Source organism: Rissa tridactyla, chromosome 1 (genome assembly GCF_028500815.1).
Source record: "Rissa tridactyla isolate bRisTri1 chromosome 1, bRisTri1.patW.cur.20221130, whole genome shotgun sequence".
NCBI classification, from domain to species: Eukaryota; Metazoa; Chordata; class Aves; order Charadriiformes; family Laridae; genus Rissa; species Rissa tridactyla.
Window position 1 is genome coordinate 21,719,403 of NC_071466.1, and position 23,136 is coordinate 21,742,538.

The 23,136-nt window shown below is 39.0% G+C and overlaps 1 protein-coding gene across 1 annotated transcript in view; it reads left to right on the plus strand.

Annotated features, from left to right (window-relative positions):
- Window positions 1-2,270: 2,270 nt before the first annotated feature.
- The window catches only part of RNF17 (ring finger protein 17), a 54,532-nt gene continuing 33,666 nt past the window's right edge, over window positions 2,271-23,136 (plus strand). Inside the window, exons 1-15 of the mRNA XM_054182981.1 lie at window positions 2,271-2,391; window positions 3,012-3,096; window positions 3,739-3,830; window positions 4,524-4,582; window positions 5,522-5,577; window positions 6,967-7,066; window positions 11,440-11,520; window positions 12,795-12,895; window positions 13,726-13,897; window positions 15,264-15,340; window positions 17,242-17,316; window positions 18,385-18,659; window positions 20,515-20,676; window positions 21,600-21,789; window positions 22,236-22,401. Coding sequence (XP_054038956.1) covers window positions 3,020-3,096; window positions 3,739-3,830; window positions 4,524-4,582; window positions 5,522-5,577; window positions 6,967-7,066; window positions 11,440-11,520; window positions 12,795-12,895; window positions 13,726-13,897; window positions 15,264-15,340; window positions 17,242-17,316; window positions 18,385-18,659; window positions 20,515-20,676; window positions 21,600-21,789; window positions 22,236-22,401 — 1,683 coding nt within the window. The 5' untranslated portion in view covers window positions 2,271-2,391; window positions 3,012-3,019. The remainder of the gene's footprint in view (window positions 2,392-3,011; window positions 3,097-3,738; window positions 3,831-4,523; window positions 4,583-5,521; window positions 5,578-6,966; window positions 7,067-11,439; window positions 11,521-12,794; window positions 12,896-13,725; window positions 13,898-15,263; window positions 15,341-17,241; window positions 17,317-18,384; window positions 18,660-20,514; window positions 20,677-21,599; window positions 21,790-22,235; window positions 22,402-23,136) is intronic.

The following is a 23,136-nucleotide window of genomic DNA, read 5'->3' on the forward strand; positions in this document are numbered from 1 at the left end:
GAATAGCTAATGGCACAGAGAGAAAGTGTTCCTTCCTTTCTGGAAAATTACTATTGTATTTTCAGACAACAAACTAAGATGCGGGGTTTTTCTTCAGATTTTCAGAGTGGTATGAGCGCGAAACTGCAAGTGTGCAGTGTATGTTTATTTCTTCTTTCATATACAGGCTGACAGAGCTACAAACAAGCATAATATATGCATGATATATAACATAACATGTATGTATATCTATCTTTTACAATTCTTTGTAAAGGCATAGAGAACAGAACGTGCAGCTATATTTTTACAATTTTGACAAATTCATAAGCAGAAAATGATAACGAGCATTTGTTGCTATAGTTCACTTATTTATTAAATGGAGGTAAAGCTGAAATATAAGCAAGGATGAGCTGTCTTCCCACCAAAGACCTAATTAGGCCTAATTAGGCTTCTCATCAAAGAGATAAGTCAGGCCGCTTTTTAGACAATCCTGTACGCTGCTGGTTTAAAATTGCATTGAGACCTTTAACCAAGGCAATCCTTCCTATCATTTCCCTTTCTCTGCTACAGCCACAACAGGTCTGCTGTCACCCACCCTACATTTTACCCCTCAGCTGTTACTCACTATGTTCATAAGAGTTAATTTTTAAGTGGGAGTTAACATAGAATACGGAACATAAAGACAAGATTTTGGGTGCACAAGCATTTCCTCGCCTTTGAAAGAGAGAAAGCGATTTCCAAAGCTAAATTACAAGTTGAGAAAACCCCTGAGATTTTAACTTCATTGCAGTAACTGGTTGGTGAATCCAAGAGAAAAAGAGAATTGGTATTTACAAAGAAGGAGAAGGGGGTTTAGCTCTTGTGGGACAGAAAGAGATGGTTAATTTGTCGTCTCTGGAGCATGGGGTAGCTCAAGATGGGACAATGATAAAGTGCCATAGAACCAGCATCTAACCGGAGTCTATAAATTTTCACGTCAAGGAGAAATAAGAATTTCAGTTCCCAGCCCTGTCTTTTGACAGTATTTTGTAGGACTTTTCGGAAGTTCTTTCTGAAAAACACACTACTGGTAACAGGAAGTTATATTGTATGCGCAAGTTCAGCCTGGTACGTACTGATTTTTATACTCACAAACAGGGTTTCCTACAAACTTTCTGTAGGCCAAACCACACCAAACACAAGAAGACCGGACACGAGGCACAGCTGTAAGATTTGACAATCAATCTCCAAAAGGATTTTATACAAAGTTGAGTCTAATCAGGTCCTGGTTAACAACGAGGGCTTCTAAGGTTAATTATTTACAACATGAATCACTTTGAGGATAACTTCTGGAAAATTCTGCTGCTCACAAACAAATAATGCACATTCAAGTGTAGATAAACAAAACCAATGCAAACTTGCCAGATTTGGGTGTTTTACCAAAAAGTAGGTGAGGACCTAGCTCCATAGAATTGGCTAATTTTTGAACTTTAGTGCTCCTTTCTTCATGTTTTCTTCCCACTACTCCTGAAATTCTTTTGCCCTTTCAGCAGACAGGACTGTAGACTTCTGCTTCAGCACTTTTCTCAACAGAGTTACTGTTTGCCTTGGCCACACCACTGAAGTACTCCCTATCGTTAAGAAAACCAAGCATAGAGTTTATGTGACTTTTCAAACTCTGCCTTGTCATCCCAGTCAAAACCCCAGCGTTAACAAACAGTTACTTAAGACATTTAAAATTAAAGGTTTGGGGTGGAACCTAGTTTTACTGTGTGAACAGTGCAAAAATATGAGTAACAAGTTTTGCTAGGAAACTTACCTCCTGGAAAGCTGGCCTAGTTCATGATTTGGCAAGTGTCTAAAAGCTGCAGGGGGAAATCAGTGTATTTTTACTTTTAAAATTTAACTGTATCTTGCTAGAGGTGATTTAAACACAAAACTGGAGAGTATATTACTAAATTTATGACAGCCAAACCAGAAGTGTTAAAACACATGCAAATAACGAGAATGCATGTACAATAAAGTAACCCCAAAGCATGGACTTCACGGCCTCTAGCCCAGGACGCACCCTATCTTCAAACACGGACCTCTGATCTCCGGGCACTGGGCGGGGGGGGGGGAGCGAGCGGGGTGTGACCGAAGACAGCCTGGGCAGCGCCTCGTCGATCTGCTGCAGCCCAACCGCGCCCCACGGCGACAAGATGGCGGCGACCGCTTCCCGCGCGGGCCGCAGCAACCACCGCCTTCCCCCTGCCGCCTCGCTGTGATTGGCTGCGATGGGCACAAGGGCTGGCGAAGCGTTCGGTGATTGGCTGTTGGGGTAGCCGTTTTTGCGCGCGGTGAGCGGCGCGAGGCTGGTAGCTGTGGGGTTGTCCGTCGCGTTGCACTTCGTGCTGAGGGGAGTGGCGTCCTGTCCCGTCCCCGGCGGTCTCGGTATGTCTCTGCTCAAGTGTCTTCACCGGCATCGTCGTGGCATATGCAGTGGCGCTCTAGGCGCCGGCTGGGAGGAAAGAGCACCTCTCCCGTCGAGTATCGGGGGGTAAGGGGACGGGGCAGAGAGGGAAAGGGAGGTGAAGGTGATGCGTATAAGCAAATACAGAAGGGAAAATAAACGGCCAGATGGTAGGCCTTAAGGAAAGGAGTCAGGGTCACTATACGTGGTGGATTGCAAACAGGGCACGAACCTCGAGTATCAAGATACTGCAGAAAAGTTATCTTAGTGAGCTTGTATGATTCAAGGAGGCTTGAAGACCGGCAGTGGTGTCGCCTCCTGTGTCTGGTAGTGGTAAGGTTAGGGGTGATAAAGCCTATCTAGTGGAGTAGTGAAAGACAGGCCAGCTTTCTGTTGCAATTAAAATATTTGCTTTTCAAGGAAAAAACAGGTGTATGTTTTCTATGAATTTTGTGTCTGTGTTTTTTATCTAACTCTTTACCAAGTAATATAAGTAACCTGTAGTGGTTGTTCAAGTGATGAAGTGTTGTAGAGAATTTGTCACTTTTGGGGGGTTTTGTGTTTGGTTTTTTTTTTGGTTTGTTTTGTTTTTTAAAATCAGGCACCATCATGAGTAAAAGAAAAGACTTCCCCTTGGTGGATAACAGTAACGAAAACCTTAACAGAAGAAAAATGAAAGCTATAAGGTATGTGAATTTTGAGATTAGTCTAGTGGCTTTTACATTTTTAAGTTCTGATAGTATAATAATCAGGTAATAGTATTGAGAAAATGTAGAAAACAACATTTCTATTCTGCAGTGTATCCATTTTTATGTCTTAGGTATGTGTGCTGTTTGTGGAAAGTTCTAGCACTTGGAGTAGGTCAGGGAAAAAGAAGTTTTAAATGCATCTGGGGATGTTGTCAAATAGTTACTAGGCTACCAATATCTTGTACTGATCTGGATGTGTATTTTTAAAGTGAATAAATCATTGTCGATCTATTCAGTAAATTCTTAATTAAATAACTATACAATGAATAATAAAAACTGATACTGTAACAATTTATTGATGCTGGTTCTAGTTACCGTAAATTCTCGTTCTGTCTACTTAAGAGCTCTAGTACCATCTTTATGGATTGCTGAATTCAGTGTCATAGAGGTAAATTGCTCCTCCTCTGCTTAAGAGGGTAACAAAATTTTTGTGTGTGTGGTGTGTTTCATTAACTGCCCCTTCTACATAATGTCATTTAGTAAAAAGTGGACAAGATGAATTCTAAGAGAGCTGAAAGTCAGAATTCACATTCGTTTGACATTCATAATGATCTTAAACCTTTACTTCTACTTCTGAAGGCAATGCCTTGAGATACTGGAAGAGGATTTTACAGAGCCAGATCAGAGAAAGCGTGATGTGTGTCATCTATCAAAAACTATGAGTGTGGAAGGTAAGGCTTTTGGATCTTGATTTTTATTTCCAGCAATCTTGTGGTGGCACGGTATTCACTGTTGATTTATATTTTATATGATCTGTTAAAGACAATAGATGGGCTGCCAGGTTTGATTAATGCATTGTTTATTTACTACACTTTCTGTACTTAGCAAGAACAACTAATACCTTTCTCTTCCCCTCCTGCTGTCTTTCTTGACAAAGCTACTGAAAAGTTTGTTTTAAAAGAAAACTCATTTTTCTGGGATTTTCTGCTCGAGTATCTTTTTCCAAGAGTTGTAAAATTGAGTTGAGTTTGTAGTATTTATGGATGCTCTATGAAACTACTTTTTTTCCTGTAGTATAGGTGTGCATTTTAAATGAATATTTTCTTTTGCCTTTTTGCCTTCCTTTTCATATGTTTATCCTCTCCTGAATGTAGCAGCAAAGTAGTGCAGATAATACCCTAATCATTAAATGCAAGTACGTTTTTGTAATTCCCAGATAATTTCCGTATCTATTTATCTGGACTTCTATTCCTAGCTTTCGAATTCTGTCATGATAGGAATTTGGACATTGAATTTTATGAACTTGATAAATACTATGTATAAGACTACTCTAGTGATCATGTATTCCTGTTTGTCTCATTGATTAAGATGCCCTGCAATTAACAACATTCACAGTCAAGTTTTTCCTATGCTTGCTTTTACAGCCTTTTATGATAATGTGGAGGATGAAGACACGGGTTTATTTGGTTTCTCTTCTACAGAAGTAAGTTGATCTAGAGCGTTCTGTTCAGTAGTTGCTGTGGTGGTCTGAAATAGTGATATTACAGGATCTTCTGCATTTTCATTGAAAGCCATTAAAGCAAGCTCAGGTCCCCTCTGAGGTAAAGGCCTGCACTTTGTAACCACCTTCTCCCCAGCAAGTATTTGCTAGCTTTTCTTGTTATGCAGTGTAGCTACGTACTGCACATCTGATGTCCAAAGTCTGGTGTGTATGTATTTTCTAAAAAAAAAAAAAAAAAAAAAAATCTCCCTGCCAGCTTCCAAATAAAAGGACTTAAAAGATTTTTTTTTTTTTTAAAAAAGCAGCTTCACTTTGCACAGTAGTGCATAACTTACGAATCTATTTCTGTTTCTGCATTTTAAAAAAAAAGTGCTGTGCTTGTGAATCTTTTCTGTGTTATAACATGCTAATGCTACTCGTTTCACAGAAATCTATATTTTGGACAAACATTAAGTGCTTCTTTTATTTTTAATTTATGCAAAAGATAGGGTGTGGCCATTCTGTTTTTTCTGTTATGATATTCAGATTTAGCCTTCATTGCAAAATATAAATAAGTAAAATCTTTGGAATTAAGCCCTGTCATTAAACTTTATTGAAAAAATAAGTTGTAATCAGGTTCACTAATGCAATATGTTAGAAGTTTTGCATAATAGTGGGGAAAAATGCTAAGAGCACACAGGAAATCAGCATCCCTTTTACTAGGAGCACTTTACTGCAAAGGTACACTGATGGCTGTGGAGCTTTGGCTTTGTGTTTCTTACACTTCTCATTGCTCAATTCAACAGCACTTGCTTGGAAGCTTGGTCTCACTGAAATGGCGGGGGAGGAAGAGGCAGTACTGAAGTTATAGAACATTTCTTACTGGGTCTTTTATTTAACCCTGTATCTGACCTTGCTTTGCTTTTTCCCCTCTAAATTTAGACCAAAACTGATTTTAAACATGGGCTGTGTAGTGGCAACTTGCAAAGGCTAGCAAGGTAAGTCTTCATTAATTTGACTGGTTTTTATGTGTTTAGATGCCAGACTTGGGGAGAACTTTACCAAACAAGCATTTCCAGACATTTTTCTTGGGCTGATTTTTTTTTTTAATGTGTTCTTTAAACTTTACTGTGTTGCTTCTATAGTACTAGACAACCATACTGAGAACATAACTTGCTTGACACTTGAGTGCAAATAATATCTAATTGAAAGGCAACAAGAAGCAGATTGGCTTGGCTTGAAAATGTTTGGAACTGAAAATTTTAAGCATTGTGGTGACTCCCTGATAAGGGTTCAGAGGGCAAGTAGAGAACTGCTGAAATGTCAGGCTGTGGTGGGAAGGACTGTATCACTGAAGCACCTCCTTACCCCCACCCCCCCTCCTGCTCCCATTGCACCTTCTGCTTATATAACCAGTCACAGCTGTAAAGATTAGGTAACAGCAGCGTTTTGTGTTATTGTCATATTAAATTGCTTATTTGTCTAGCCTATGTGAACTTCAAGGAAGTCTTAAAGTAGGTGTCTTTCCCTCCGCTGCCATTGCTGTTGAGATTCATGTTGATACAAATGAGAATAGGCCCAAATAATTCTTACAGATGTGTTGCATGAGAGGTCTGTTCTATATGGAGCTGGTCTGTAAGGGAGGTATAGGAAACTTATCTTCAAGATCAGTGCGGGTAGCGTGCATCGCTAACCTTGCCCAAAGTAAAATAGAAACTCAAGACTTCATGTATGGCTGTCAGTCTTTGCAGCAGTGTTCTCCAAGTCCTTTCACAGTTCCATCAGAAACAACAAACAGCACAGAAAGAACACAGTGATTCCTTCCTGTAACTGGGCTGGTTTATGCAGACTGTTTTTGTGAGTCTTTACAGCTGTTTAGATCCACGTGTATCTTGATGAAGAGCAGGTATGGGTGATCATACAACAGCATTTTAGAGCCTTCATAACAGGTTGTCAGTAGATGGTTTTAGTGTAATCTGTAAGATTTTAACAGCCTAATCAATATCTGATGGGATATCTAAAAAAAATAATTTCGGCAACAAATGAGAAATTAATCCTGGAAGGTTAGTAGTAATGCATTTTACTCTCACTGAGGACAAAAATCAATACCACCTACTAAGGTTTTGTTCAGCCTTGCCAAAACTGTCAGATGAAAAAGAGTTACTGAAGATGAATTTTAAGATGATGCTAGTAGAAAGCAATTTTTTTTTTTTTTTTCAAAAATGAGGCATCTGTACTATATCACAGTATGAATTCTACCGTTTCAGAAATAGATATGTGTTTAATGAGAGATTTTTAAATACTCGGATCGTGTCTAAAGTATTTGTGTGAAGTTTGATAGTTAATTTAAAATGTGTAGGTTTTTTCCTTAAAGTTTTCTTTTGCAGGCCCTTCTATCACAGTACTGAAGAGAAAAATGTTCAGCACCCAATTTCTTCAAATGGTGGGCTGAAGGATAAACCAGCTATAGCTCCATCAGCAGACGTGGTGTGTTATGTGGAATTTCCTTATATTCTCACTCATTATTTTTGTATATGCATACTTAATACTGCACTTAAAATCATAGAATCTTCATGGTTGGAAAGGACCTTTCAGATCACTGGGTCCAACCATACAGACACAAAAAACCCCCTCTACAATCTGTCACTAGAGTGTGCCCTGAAGTGCCAAATCTGCACGTTTCTTAAATACCTCTAGGGATGGTGACTCAACCACCTCCCTGGGCAGGCTGTTCCAGTGCCTGACCACTCTGTCAGTAAAGTAACTCTTCCTAATATCTAACCTAAACCTCCCCTGCCGCAACTTCAGACCATTTCCTCTGGTCCTGTCATTATTCACTTGGGAGAAGAGGCCAACACCCACCTCTCTCCAACCTCCCTTCAGGCAGTTGTAGAGGGCAATGAGGTCTCCCCTCAGCCTCCTCTTCTCCAAGCTAAACATGCCCAGCTCCCTCAGCCTCTCCTCATGTGACCTGGTCTCCAGACCCCTCACCAGCCTCGTAGCTCTCCTCTGGACACGCTCCAGCACTTCAATGTCCCTCTTGTACAGGGGGGCCCAGAACTGGACACAGTACTCGAGGTGAGGCCTCACCAGTGCCGAGTACAGAGGCACGATTACTTCCCTACGCCTGCTGGCCACGCTATTCCTGATGCAAGCCAGAATGCTGTTGGCCTTCTTGGCCACCTGGGCACACTGCTGCCTCATGTTAAGCTGGCCGTCCACCAGCACCCCCAGGTCCTTTTCTGCCGGGCAGCTTTCCAGCCACTCTTCCCCAAGCCTGTCGCGTTGCTTGCGGTTGTTGTGACCGAAATGCAGGACCTGGCACTTGGCCTTATTAAACCTCATGCAGTTGGCCTTGGCCCATCGATCCAGCGTGTCCAGGTTCCTCTGTAGAGCCTTCCTACCCTCAAGCAGATCAACACTCCCACCTAGTTTGGTGTTGTCTGCAAACTTACTGAGGGTGCACTCAATCCCCTCATCTAGATCATTGATAAAGATATTAAACAAAACCGGCCTCAAAACTGAGCCCTGAGGGACACCACTGGTGACTGGCCGCCAAGAGGATTTCACCCCATTCACCACAACTCTCTGGGCACAGCCATCCAGCCAGTTTTTAACCCAGCGAAGAGTACACTTGTCTATGCCGTGATTCGCCAGCTTCTCCAGGAGAATGCTGTGGGGGACGGTGTCAAAAGCCTTACCAAAGTCCAGACAGACAACATCCACAGCCTTCCCCGCATCCAGAAGGCAGGTCACATGGTCACAGAGATGAGGTTGGTTAGGCAGGGCCTCCCTTTCCTAAACCCATGCTGGCTGGCCCTGATCCCCTGGCTGCCCTGCACTTGCCGTGAGAGCTCACTCAAGATGATCCTCTCTGTGATCTTTCCTGGTATCGAGGTCAGGCTGACAGGCCTGTAGTTCCCCAGATCCTCCTTCCGACCCTTCTTGTAGATGGGAGTCACATTAGCCACCTTCCAGTCATCTGGTACCTCCCCTGTTGACCAAGACTGTTGATAAATGATGGAGAGAGGCTTGGTGAGCTCTCCCGCCAGCTCCCTGAGTACTCTTGGGTGAATCCCATCCGGCCCCATAGACTTATGTGCATCTAGGTGCAGAAGCAGATCATTGACTACTTCCTCCTGGATTATGGGTGGGTTGTTCTGCTCTCCATCCTTCTTCCAGCTCAGGAGGCTGAGCACCCTGGGGATAGCTGGTCTGACTCTTGAAGACGGAGGCAAAGTATCTCAGCCTTCTCCTCGTCATTGGTTGCAACTTTCCCCCCAGCATCCAGTAAGGGATGGAGATTCTCCCTGGCTTTCTTTTTGTTGATGTATTTATAAAAGGTTTTTTTGTTGTCCTTAATGTTAGTGGCCAAGTTGAGCTCCAGCTGGGCTTTTGCCTTCCTAATTTTCTCTCTGTATAACCTAACGAGATATCTGTATTCTTTCTGAGTTGCCTGTCCCTTCTTCCAAAGGTGGTAAACCCTCCTTTTATTCCTAAGTCCCATCAGAAGTTCCTTGTTCATCCAGACTGGCCATTTTCCCTGCCCTTTAGACTTGTGACACTTGGGGACAGCCTGCTCCTGGGCCTTTAAGATTTCCTTCTTGAGCTTCCAGCCTTCCTGGTCCCCTTTGCCCTTCAGGACTGTCTCCCAAGGGACTCAACCAGCGTTCTGAACAAGCCAAAGTCCCCCCATTTTAGAAAGGAATTTCCCTTCCATGTAGTGTATATTATACATAGACATTAATTAGTGGGGTTTCATATGTTTCATAGAGGTTTTGCTAACCCCCCTCCTTATATCACTACGAATTGAAAACTTGACCATTTCATGATCACTAAACCCAAGATGGCCTCTGACCACCACACCTCCCACTAGTCCTTCTCTGTTTGTGAACAGTAGGGCTAGTGAGGCAGCTCCCTTGGTAGGCTCCCCTGCCAGTTGTGTCAGGAAGTTATCTTCCATGCACTCAAGGAACCTCCTAGCCTGCCTGCACTCTGCTGTGTTCTTAAAACACAGAAACCTGCAGCCTTAGTAGTTACACGCTATTCTTCCATGTTATTACAGAATTGATGTGCAGCTACAGTGTTAATAAAGTAACTTGACAAAATGAACGCAGCTCAAACCCAACCAGATCATAGCTGAGGAGGGCTAGTGTATTCAGCTGGCTGTGAAACTATGTATTTTGAATTTAGCTTGTCTTAAAAGGCACCTCAGGCTTCACAATATTTGGGTTTGGGGCTTTTTTATTTCTTTTAAAATTTGAGACGGCTGGAAGGTTAATGCAATACATCTCTAAAGTATTCATTCACAACAGCAAGGTTGTTGGACACCTGGATCTCTCTTGAAACATTCTATTAAGTTTCTAAGCTGATCTTCCTGAACGAGGTTTGTGACATTTTAGGACAAGTGAACTAATGTTGTGGATATTTTAAAATGACAGAATGAAACGGAAATGAATGATACATCCTGTGCCAGTCCTGTTTTCTTCTATTGAGAGTGCCCTAAACAGTTACCTTGAAAGAATCATAACTTGCTCACGTCTGTCTTGGCTTCTTAGGTAGTTTTGTTGTACTGTCCATTAAAGTTTGAAAATGTTTTTTTTTTCTGAACATCTTTTTGAATAGTCTGCTTAAAATAAAGCTGTATTGTGTTACCCTAAACTTCAGTATATTACTGTTGACAAACTATTAAAGAAAACAGCCTGAGGTTATCTTTGAAGAGTCTTGAGTTTGAGGTAGTAAGTAATATTGTTATGGTAGTTACCTGTTCTGTTGGCAGAACATTTTTTTTTTTTTTTTGGAGAAAGTTATTGAGAACGAGCTCGTGTGAAAACCTACACTTATTGAGGTCATAGTCTCACTGCTACTTACTTTTTGTTTCTTAAGGTTTTTTTTCAGATGACTTTATTTTGTGCTTGGGTGATTACCAGGTCTTTGGCAGTATCATTTCTTACACCACTGAATGAGTACATCCATGTCTCTTCAGTTTTGGAAGGATTTTTATTACTGTGTCACTGATCATAATGAGAACTACGAAGTACAGAGAGAGCAATGTAATTCCATGGCATTTTTAACTATTATGTCTCGTTGCATCTGCTCAAAATCCAAGTCATAATAGGAGGAGGGTTATCTTCCTTTTTCTGCTCCTAGGAAGGATGCAGTTGGTCTGAGATGTTGAGATACATTAATTGGAAAGTTGTTCTAGAGATGAAGGTGACAACAAATGTCTTTAATAAACTCCATAATGATGTGTGTGACTAACAGGTCTTTCCCAGATTGTGGGCAGCACTTCTTTTCATCCCTGACTTTTTGGGGCATCCCCAGCTGATGATCTCATTTTGCTTTTAGCAAAATGCCAGCACTCTAATCAGTACTCTTAACGCTAGTTTCAGTAGTGCCAGTGACAAAATTTTAAGACATTTCTGTATGTACATTTGCTTTCGTGCCAATTCACATGCAAGTATTTTATTGTCTTTGCTTGCATCAGAATAACACTGGGAGCTTATTACATTTTTTTTTAAATTTTTGTTGGTTTTCCCCAAGTGATATTACTAAATATTTTACTTTTTGCTAGGCTGCAGTATTCCCATTCTTCAATCTTGCATGTTTTCTTTCCTCTGTATTATAACTTTAATTTGCTTTTCCTTCACGTACTATCTTGTTTTTTGTGTGTATGTGTGTGTGCAAATAAATTGCATGTATCTTAACAAACAAAAAAACCTTAGAATCCACGTTTCAGAAATCTGCTCAGAGCCTTACATAGATCAAGTGCCTCTTTGTCAAAACAGCAAATGTGTATAGCCTGTCTTTTCTTCTAGACATACAGGCAGCTTAACATTCACTGGCAAATCTTTCCCCAGGACAGCAAAACTATGGAAGCTATCGATGAAGCTTTATGCATAGCTATTTGTAATCTCAGCCACTTACATGATGCAGATGAGGTGGGTGAAAATAAGTTAAATATATCACAAAATACCAAGTCCTGTCCTTGATTGAAGCTTTTTGTTATAAGTAGTCACAAATTAACATGCTATTTAAACATGCTTTTACTGGCTTTGTTTTGACATCCTCTTTTCCTTCAACTGTTGTGCTGTTTCTGTAAATATACAGTGTTAAACTCCAGGCTATAGTTTGGAGTTCACAAACTACAGGAGTAGTCTGTAAAGGAGTACGTGAGCCTATGCGTAATTTAAAGTTAACAGGTCAACTCATATTATTTAGCAGAACCGTATATAAGCCAATCTTTCAAATACTAAGCTTGTGTTTCCTTGGATCTGGGTAAAATTCAGCATTTGTTTTTGTTCTAGTAATTATGCTAACTTTTCTAGTTTGTGCCTCTTTCTGGATTTAAAGGTGGAAAAGAAATTATATGGGCAATAGAAGTAATAATTTTAACAGGCACAATATGCAAAACATGTAAATCAAGTAATGCATGTATTCTAAGATGCACAGAAGTGTTTAATGATCCAAAAGCTTAAAGCAAATTCATTCCAATAAGTGTGGCATGAGGTATCCTTAAAACCTGTTCTCCATTCCCTTTCGAAGTTGTTTTCTTGTAGTGGCCAATCTGTCAGTTAAACAAAGTTATGCTAAATACCTAATTCATATACTAACAGCATCTTTTAAAAACCTATATTTCAACACCTCTAATGTAATAATTCGTGCATACAACTGTGGTCCTCCAACAACTTTTCAACAAAGACTGAGAATTGCCAAAGCAGGGTTGCATTAATGAGATATTTTTTTTTTCCCCATAGTCTTTTCATTAAAAGTAACTACAGCAACAAAACTGATGCTTAGCCAGAGCGAAGAATCTTTCTTTTTCCTTTATGCTTACAATGAATTTAAAAATACAGTAGAAATCTTAGCATGCTAGTTATCTGTATATGGTGCTATATTAATGTTAGGTAAGGGAAGTGAGGCAGTGGGCCCCAGATCTCTGTGTTTCTTGCCTCGTAGATATATAGACTTCAGTTGACATGAGAGTCCAGACAGTGCGAGCTGACTAGAAGTTAGAGAAAACAAAGGGATTAATGAGCTATAATTGGCTTAAGTGTCAATCTTTAGTGGTTTAGTGTCACTCTTTTGGAGTATTGATCACTGTCTTACTGTTCATTGCTTCTGTTCTGAATTTAAAAAAAAAAATAATGTGAGAATAATGAAATAATTAAAATGAAATAGTAAATGCATTTTTATTCTATACTGAACTAAATAGATGCTGAAATACTTGGAATTGAAATTGAAGCATGAAGGAGACAGAGTTGCAGAAAATGCAGATAGAACGTTTGATGAACTTATTACTTCTCTCCTCTCAAGGTAGTAATCTGGTTTGTAGCATGGTGGTGGTGAGTTATTTTTATCAAGAAGTTGTTTCTAATTCAGATAAAAGAATTCTAAATAAAATTTCAGTCTTCCTCGTAGCAGTGTTTTGTAATACCTGCCTTTAATTTTTTTTAATTATTTTTGTCCTTTCATAGTGGCATCTTGAGCTGGTTTGCATGGTTGGAATACACTAACTTACACAGCCGCTGCTCTTTAACAAAAGAAAAAACTTAGTCTTAATGATGTTAGTTTTCTGAAATAGCTCATTTTTGAGGTTTTTTTAATACTGCCGTTAGTGGATGATCAGTTTAACAGCAGGAATAACTTTTTTAAAAATTAACTTTCTGCAAGTTTTCAAGCTGATAGAAGCCCAAGAACAGTTTATTTCTTCATTTTCAAAAATATTTGTATCTTTAGATTTAAGAGGGGGAGGGCTGTCAAAGTTCAGGATTCCAGAAGAGCATCCAAGTAGGGATTTGGGTATCTTAATAGACTGAATTGTAAAATCTATCTATCCAGTTTTTAGTTGGATGTGTATGGAAATATCTGGAGGCAAAAATGGAAGAGTACTTTAAACATTTAATAAAAAAACATTTCTCCAAATGAAGTGGGTTTTCAGTGTGAACTCTTAGCCTTTGTGGTTCCTCTTAGTAAGTGTGTTTTCCATGCTTTCCACTTTTCACCGTTTAACGAAGATGATATTTCTGTGTGAGATGTATTCACTTTGTATTGTTGTATGACTGACAGTTGTGTGTTATAGTTGAAGGTTGAATCTGTATGGCTGAGTGCTTATTAAATTCTGAAAAGTAATGTTTTTAATACAGAAAAAGGAAGTTGTGTGCAGAATTAGTGAAGAGCATCAACCACTACAGTGCTGGCATTGCAAAAGCTAAGGAAGTCATTGAAGAGAAGAAAAAGTGCTTGGCTGGTGTCATTAGGATTGCAAAGGAATTAAAAATCACACCTTCTGTAAGAGCCTATTGTGATCTCGCTCAGGTAGTTAATATTCTTGCACTATGAAATAATCTATTTTTAATGAATACATTCAAATTTGGATTGGAAGTTTCTGTGATCCGTCTTTCAGTTTGCTGACTTGAATATTGAGATTTTTGCAGTAATGTATTCTTACCCCACCTCTACATGCACACCCCCGGTTTATATTTGGTCTTGGCCACAAATTAGTGTCTGGTGACTGAAGTGAAACAAAAAAGAGCTTGCTATCTGAAACGGAAAATGGAGAGGGAGGGCAGGGAAACTGTGACACGGTACTCGATCAGTGAAAGGGGCAGTGTTTTCAGCACTTAAGAGTTCTCTCAAGCCTTTCCTATTCCACACCTCTCCAGCCTTCTCACTGAGCTACTCCAGAATTGATAGCCACGCTCTCTTGAGCCTCTTGGTCCCAGGCCTTTACTTCCTTTCTTCCTCCTCCTCATGTCAGCTGTTCATAGAAACACATACTACCTGCTGTGCTGTATCAGGCCAAAGGTCCATCCAGTAATGTCTCCTGTCTCTGATAACAGAGAGGAAAAGATGCGTGGAGGAAAAATCCAAGAACCTGGGTATTTAGTGAGTATGGGAAGTTGAAGGTTAAAGATTTTATAATCTGTAGGATACTTCAGGGTCATTACATACATGTATTAAACATTTCCTCATTGTATCACAACCTTGTGTAACACTTTCTTGAATGTCTTCATAATGCTTGTGGCAGTATGTATGCGTGTGTGTATGTATTCATATGCAGTGGCAGTGAGCTCCATCTTTTAATATTTAAAATGAGGCGTATATAAAACAACTACGTCTGTTCTTTCTAAATCTGCTACCCAGTTGTTTCATTTAGAGCTTTGGTAGTCTTTTATTGAGAAAAATGATGAATAACTGGTCTCATAATTTTATTTTTTTTAAGTAGTTTGATTTTTAGACTGTCATGTTCCTTGCATCCATTTGTCACTTTCCACGTGAAGAAACAGTCTTTCTCATCTGACCCAGGAAAGAAGTCTGATCCCTCCTTTTTTTTTTTTTTTTTGGCATTTGCGTCTATCTTGTCCAGTGTGACCTTTGGGAGCTGGTACCCACCACTGTCCTCACGTCGGCCTTCTTACTTAGAAGTTACTTTCTCAGTTCATATAAAAGGAGAATTTGAGTCCTCCTTCTACGTACATGCTAACATTACAAAATCTCTAATCATTAGGTCTTAACAATGTAAGAAGACAATTGAGAATTGGCTTTTGTCTGCTAATGAGTAAATTGTTGTTTCTTTCTCTAAAATTAAAGATGTCATACTCTGTCATGTTTTAGATAATAGATGTCTGTATAATCTCCTTTTTGTGTTAATAGAAGCTGAGACTGTACTTTTTAATTTCAGGTGTTGTATAATTTGAAGTTGCCAGTTGAGGCTGAGCTGTCAAGAGTGAATAGTTTGAAGGAAAAAATATCTCCAAGGTAAACAACTGCAGCAGGAGGTATATTGGGAGGTAAATGGATGAACTGGTTATCTTAATTACAAAAACTGTTCGTGTAACAGTTAAAGAGCAGAAATCGAGCTGCTTTGCTTGTGTTTTACTGATAAACTACTAGTTCAGATGTATATAAACTCATCACTAACAGTGAGACACAATAGCCTTCATCTGAGGCATCAGGGAGAAAGCACGTACAATTTGCTGTGGTGTAAAGAAATATATATGCATTTAAAAATTTTTGACAGACTTCTGCCACTTTTAAGCTTCCCCTCCTGCCCTTGTAAGTAGAAATAAATTGGGGCAATAATAGCTTAATTATTTTTTTTTAAATTAATTCATTTCTCACCTTCAGGAGAGACTTAAACGTGTTTTGGGGCACTGATGTCTAAGAAGAAATTTGTGGAAAAACCCAGTTACCATGTTGCGCTCATTGGAAATGACAAATATGGTTTCTATACCAGAAATGAGCAACAGAATTTGTCATATGGTACAGCTGACCCTATGCAGCTTGGTCATAAGGCTGGTCCAGAGTACTGTAATCCTAGTGTATAAAGGCCACATTAAGGAACGATGAAGGAGGGACAGAACAAAGATGGTGTTACGTTGGAACTTCCTGGGATCCCATTATATTTCAGGACATGGAAGCACACCGGGTGATAGAGCGGTTGTGTGCCATCAGATTGTGACTGGCGCAGAGGAATGAAGCTCAGAGTTGATTACCTGCGTGCAAAGTGTGAAACATTATCATAGAATCATTTAAGTTGGAAAAGACCCTTAAGATCATCGGGTCCGATCATTAACCTAACACTACCAAGTCCACCACTAAGCCATGTCCCTGAGCACGATGTCTAGTCAACCGCTTCCCTGGGTACTGTGTTTCAAAGCTTGACAAAAGTTATGGCTCCTCCTGTCATGTGTTGAGCCATTAGAATATGGATAAAGGAATCTTCTAGTAAACTTAGTGACCTGGTAGGTAGGGCCTGTTTTGTAGATAATGTCAGTGGTGAATGAGAATTTCAGAGAAGCCTATTAAATGTACAATGGCAAAATCTCCCAACCTAGAAGAAAGATAAAACATGACCAAATCAAATTTGTTTTGCATTTGAAGACCTTTTAAGAACTTGAACAAAATGGGGAGAAAGGAGATGGAGGGTAAGTATAAAGGTCTCACATGCTGGTCCCACTCCAAAATAGCACCAAAGGTGAAAAAATCACAACTAGGAAGTGCATAAGAGTTGAGGCGCATTCTGTAAACCTAAAATACTGTAGAACAACGAGTAGATTCCTGAAAGTGGCCAGGGGAGAAGAAAAGATGCGCTGTTCAATACTGCTTACATCTCAGTTTTCACAAATTGTTCATTATAACTGGACAACAAAGCTAAGGATGTGATTGAATGATGTTATATTGACAGTTGTGTTAGCCTAACTGTAGAAGTACTTAAAAGATTTTGCTAGATTTCATTGGTAAAGGAAACAGCTGTTTATTAGCGTAACAACAAACAGAACAAAAAGAACATGCATTTTGGACTTCAGTTCTGTTTTTTTCTTCATGACTGTTGGAGAATTCTTTTTCTCTGTGCAGAATAATTTATTGAACTAAACTGAGTTTAGGTGCGAAGACTCAGTAAGTGAATGCTGGAGGACTCAGTGCGTGAGAGAGAAAGAAAGCAAAAGGCAAGAAAGTTTTTAAGTATGAATGTGAAGATAAATGAGCAACCAAACCTGTGCTAATAAGCATGGAAGAATGAACCTGGAGTAGGCAATTAATCTCTTAATTTTGCTCCTCCATGAATATTGTGCTGAAAAATACTGTACATCTCAAACCATCAGAGTGATTTTAGGTATTCGTGGTGCTTTTTGTAATGCTGCTTCTCTTCTCTCGAGATTCTTCCTAAACACTGATGAGATTACATCTTTGTTAAAAAAACTGGGCAAGATTGAATGGGGAACAACAGGGCAGTAAGTATGTTTTTTTAATAAAGAGGATGAGTACAGTAACTTACCTGTTCTTCTAATGGTTAAATATTTATTGGAGATTAAATTTTAAAAAAAAAAACAACTGCATATGTGTGTTGGTTTCTAAGAGTATAATGACACAAAGCAAAACTTCAGATGCTGGTATTTCAGTCAGCATTCCAGTTCATCCACTTAGCGTTTCCGTTCTGACATTTCAGTTTTACTGGGGTTTCACCCAACTATATTTCACTGTATCAGTTAAGTTACTAAGATTTTCTTATGCTGTGTGGGTTTTTTTCAGCTTTGGCTGATGTTTAGTGATACAATAGAGTTGTTTATTATTTCACCATATAAAAGTTACTTCATGTAAGTGTAAATAAATCTCCAAAGTCAACAGCAAATACTAAAATTATAGTATTTCCACTTCACAGTCTAAATGCCGATTACGTCAAATGCCAAAAGAAATTACTTAAGATGAACTTAAACCTGGAAAAACACAACTTTTATTTTTAAAATTACAATTGCTTTTATTTTATTAGTCCCCTTTATTTTTCCCTGCAGTCTTTGACAAAAACTTGAGAAAATGGAATGGAGTTGCTGTTAGGGTCATTGTAGTTAGCACTGGTTATGTTAAAAAAAAAAAAGCATATTGCATACTGTAATATTTGAAAATCCTGCAGATTACAGTGAAGAGTAGCTGTTAGTACAAAAGCATCTGATGTCTTTCGTTTTTAACTATCACATCATTAATGTGTTTTTTCAGATGATTTGTATTTATATCTGTGGTCTCTGATCATTTAGGCAGAGGTGGCTCTTGTTTGTACTGAGCTGTGTGCGAGAATATGTACCATTTCTGTGCCAATCCTTTTTAGGTTTCAGAAATCTTGTTATTGTGTTTGTTGTCTTGGTATTCTAGAACATAATACAGTTTTTTTCAACCAGCTCTTACAAGGTGCTTGCTTAACACAGTGATACATTCTTAATAAAACCTCTGCTTTGACTTGTGTGCTTTTCTGAAAACAGACTGGATTACAGTAATTTGTCTCCAAATAAATGTTTTCCCAAATGTAGTGAAGATAATGGACAACATACTCTTATCCTTGATGCTGAAGAAGAAATGCCAAGCTGTGATACTCAGTCATCTGTAGAGAATATGTTTCCAGCACTTAGCAGAGAAAGGGAAATAAAGGCTCTTGCAAATAAACTTGGTGTTCACAAAGAAGTGAAAAATACTCAAGTACAAGAAACAGTTCCTGTGATACGTCATCAGAGTATTCCTGCTCTGCCCAAGTCTCCATCCAGTCCTGATGTCATAATAGAAGAAATATTTGAAGATGACCTGGAAAGTAAGTTTCTTAATACCTTTAAGTGTTCCATTGTTAAGCATGGTGTTATTTATGTGTTTTGTATTATGTTGTCCGTTTGTAGTTATACTTGGCTCATATAAGTTCTTTAATGATGTCTGTATTTCACATTATCTTCCTTCCAGTTAGCATTGTTTCTTTTTTGTCCTCCTTCAGCTTAACTTAGTGAAAACTCTCTCCCAAGTTCTCTCGAAGAGGGGTCATGAGTTCCTGTGTTTACCTGGATGATTCTATTTGACTCTTAATTATTACAGTCCTCCTCAGAGTTTCTGGCAGTGGCTCCTGCAGTATGTTTTTCTGGCAGTTCCTTTGTCTTCCTGAATCATCTTCTGGGGTATTGTTCTACATTAACTGGCAATAACAGTTAGGTTCTTCAGCTTGTTGTCAGCTTTTCCCTGAACTGTATTAGTAAGAGTGTAACTAACAGGTCCAGGAAGTGATCCTTCCCCTCTCAGGCTCTTGTGAGACTGAATGTGGAGTATTGTGTCCAGTTTTGGACCCTGCAGTACTGAAAGTCACTGTCATACTGGAGTGAGTCCAGCGGAGCCTACCAAGCTGGTGTCCAGGAGGTGCTGAGTGATAGGGCTGAAGGCGTTAGGAACAGGTTGGAACATAAAAAATCCAATTAGATAATAGGATATGTAATAGTTAGATGCTTCCCACAGTACAACTAAGATGCTTAACTTCAGAGTGGTTTATGTGCACAACGTACCTAGAAAATTCCTGTGATGAGTAATGCTTGGGGAGGATGAGGGAGCGGGTACGGGTGGTATGTGAGAGTAATTGTGCTAGCATATAGCTGTGATCAAGGGAAAATAAATTTCAGAGCTTGGGCATGACTGTCTGAAATAGTATATTCCAGAATCCCAGAGGATTTCACAAAACTCCTGTCAGAACAAAATTCCTTCAAACCACAGTGTTATGGGTTTTGCGTGTCTTGAATCTACAAATTTTAATGATAGTTTTGTAATCTTGGAGGTAGCATGTGGGCTGGCCACGTGGACTGCACATGCATCTGTTTCAGTTGCATCAAATAGGAGAGATTTTGCCTCTGCAGTACCCTTACAGACACATGTAATTTCTCTTTACTGTGTTTGCTGCTTTACTGCATATATATATATATAAATGCTTAACTAACCTAATTCATTAAACTATTTTCCTAAAACAATAAACAAACAGAGTTTCCTGCAGAATATCATGCTGGTGAACAGAGGAAGAAACTCTTCAAGAAGGAAACACCTTTTCAACACAAAGCTGGTTAGTGGTTTTCCTATCTGGTAAATGGTTTAGTTTACTAACAGAGACCCATCTTGTAAGCAGCGAGAGCAGGCATTGGAATTTCTTGGAGAGGTTGGACACGTACGTTAGCATTGTAGTTGGGGTCAGGAACGTACTAGGAAGAAGATCTCCTGACTGTCTCAAGTTAGCATGTATTTGCTCACGTGTAAGAGCAGACTTGGGGCACACGAATTGATTTCCTTCCAGTTAAAACTAGTCTGGGAGGTGCTTACAGTGCAGATGTCATTCTTAGTACCAGCAGTTTTGCTCTGCAAAAACACTCCCGGGTCTGCTCTCCTATTGCTACACTTCCTGATAAAGAGTCCCTCCCCATCTATCCTATAGGCCTCCTGTAGATACTGGAAGGCTGCTATAAGGTCTCTTCGGAGCCTCCTCTTGTCCAGGCTGAACAACCCCAACTCTCTCAGGCTGTCCTCATAGCAAAGGTCAGCCCTCTGATCATCTTCGTGGCCCTCCTCATAAACCTAATCACCTGTCTAATAACACCGGTCGGAGTCACTTGGAGAGTGGCTGATAATCTGTTTTCTGTCTTACTCAGGTTGGACAGAACTAGTGATTGTTAGCCATGTTATAAATCCATGCCACTTCTATATTCGGAGATACTCACAGAAGAAAGAAGCAGGGGTTTTGGAGAAGAAATTGAAAAACTTTTGTTGTAATAAGAGTTCATATCTCTTGCCTTCAGATGTTTTGCAACTAGGTAAATTATTAATTTCTAAAGGTCTACATTAGCTTAAAATACTGTCTTGTAGTATGTTTCCTTAGTATTTTTTTTTTCCTCCCCCCTCCCCACCTCTGCCTTCACATAGTCAAGCAGTGCTTGTCTGTCCTGGGATCTACAATTAATGCTTTTTGGGAACATTGTACACATTGTTTGATAAACTAAATTATTATTAAATCATATAAATGAAAACAGTAGAAGTAAAAAAGACTCCGCGGTTCTTAGCCTCAGCAAATTGAGCGCTTAGAGTAACCAGCAGTTGAAACACCTGACTGTAAATTGACTGTTTTCCAGCATTAGGTGGTAATTGTTAACTGATAGTTCTTTTTTCAGTGTACCTATTTTAATGAGTAGCCTAGTTCTTCTATTACTTCAGTAAATTAGTTTCTTGCATGCAAGCAACGTTCCCTTTGAGTGGATGTATTTATTTTTTTTTAAAGTTCACTAACTGGATAGAAACTATTCTGGAATTAAAACCGAAAGACAATGACAATAATGCATTGCCAAATCATTTAAAATTATTTTCTAGCCCACACATTGACACTGTTACTCGCTTCTGGTAGGTGTTTAGAAAGCTTACAAAAAGTATGTAATAGCCCTCAACTTCATTGGGTTTTTGCCACTTTACTAAGAGGTATAGAAAGGTAGACAGAAATTACTTCTCAGTAGAAGCCTAACACCTCCTAGCTTTACAGGCGTTGTGTAAATGAGGGAGAAAACTTCTGGTGGCTATCAAGACAAAGTTTTTAATGTCTTTATTTTATCAGTAGCACTCGTTACTACCTGTGTGGAAGACAGGCAACAATGGAACATTATGCAGAACTCTGATAATGCTTCCAGTGTGAAATACCTGCAAATACTGAATTTAGTCTTTGGTGTCTTTTTAATTTGCTTCCGTATAGGTGGTAGAACTTTCATTAAGAGTAAGGAAACTGGAATGTGGTGCCGTGGAACTATCACTGGACTAATTCCCCTAAGAAGTGAAAATGAGAGGAAGTCTTGTGGTCCGATAGGATACAAAGTTTGTGATATTGCACTGCTGGAAGTGTTCCTGATAGATTTTGGGAGCTCTGTAGTTCTCGTTTTCTCAGGGTATGTTTACAGAGAGAGTTTTTTGTCTTCGATTGTTGTCCTTGACTGTTGCTACTCAAGAGGATCTCTACTAAGAAACAAGTCCTCCATCAGCTTCACGCAAGCAGATAACCAGATATACAAATGACACTAATGTTTTGTACATATGTATTTCCCACAAGAAAAGTGTCAATGTATGTAAGTATACAAGTGTACAAGCCTTCATACCTTCAAATGTTTAACTTAAACTTGCATTGCAAAAGAGAACACGTGAGTCCTCAATGTTTTAAAGAAAAAAAAAAAGGCATTTCATTGAGACTTTTTAGTTTTGTTTCAATGACATTATGTCTATTATTGCAATAATGGCCTTTATTTTAAGTCAGGCATTTGATTTGGGTGCGGGGGGTTGGCGTTGGGGTTTTGCTTTTCTTTAAAGCTAGTACTGCTTTTTTTCCCATTGACAATAGATACATTCACACTGAAAGGCCCAAAACTGCTACTCAGGAAACTATTGAAACAGATGACATTTGTTTGTTTGTAAGGAAACCTGATCAGCATATTGAGGCAGAACTTGCAGCTGTTCCTCCTTTAGCAGTACGGTGTTCGTTGAAGGATGTTGTTCCCAGAAATGCAGTAAGTAAAAGCTGTTGGTACTATTTCAGGAGATATTTTTTTTTTTCTTCCTAAGATTTATATTGAAGAACTTACATACATAATTTACAATGATCTTATTCCAGTATAAGCAGAAGGGAGCTTGAGAGGAGTACAGGGTATATTTTATTTTTTGTAAAATGATGGGTTGCATTGCTTTCATTGGAAAGGAAACAAGCTTATGGCAGACTGTCTTTAAAAGCCTCTGGGTTTATGAATACATATTTCAAGCTTAAATCTCACTACTCTTACTCTAGACATGTTCTTTTGTCAAATTTAAAAACAAAGTACAGACCTGATACTCTTATTTCATGTCTGTCTGATAACTTTATGCAAGTAGTAACTTTCCAGAGAAAGTAGTAACTTTTTCCAGAGAAAAAATGGTTTGAGAATTTTTAAGAGACTCTTTTTGAGGATTGTCTTTGTTACTTAAAATTTTTTGCAACATATTGAAAAGTGCTATGTGTTCTCTTTCAGTATAATGATAAATAAAAGTACTGACAGCCTTTATCCCCTTAGAAAAAGGACATATGTTGCAGCATTATTTTCTTCATTATTCACTTATTTATTAGGCTTTCTTTATTTTTGCCATATTCATGTGGGAATGAACTGTGTCCAGTGCAGCTGTGCGTTTCTGACAGTAGAACTGCTGGTTGGTTTTGTGGTTTTTTTGGGTTGGGTTTTTTTTTTGCCAGTCTGATGTTGTCTGAAATAGCT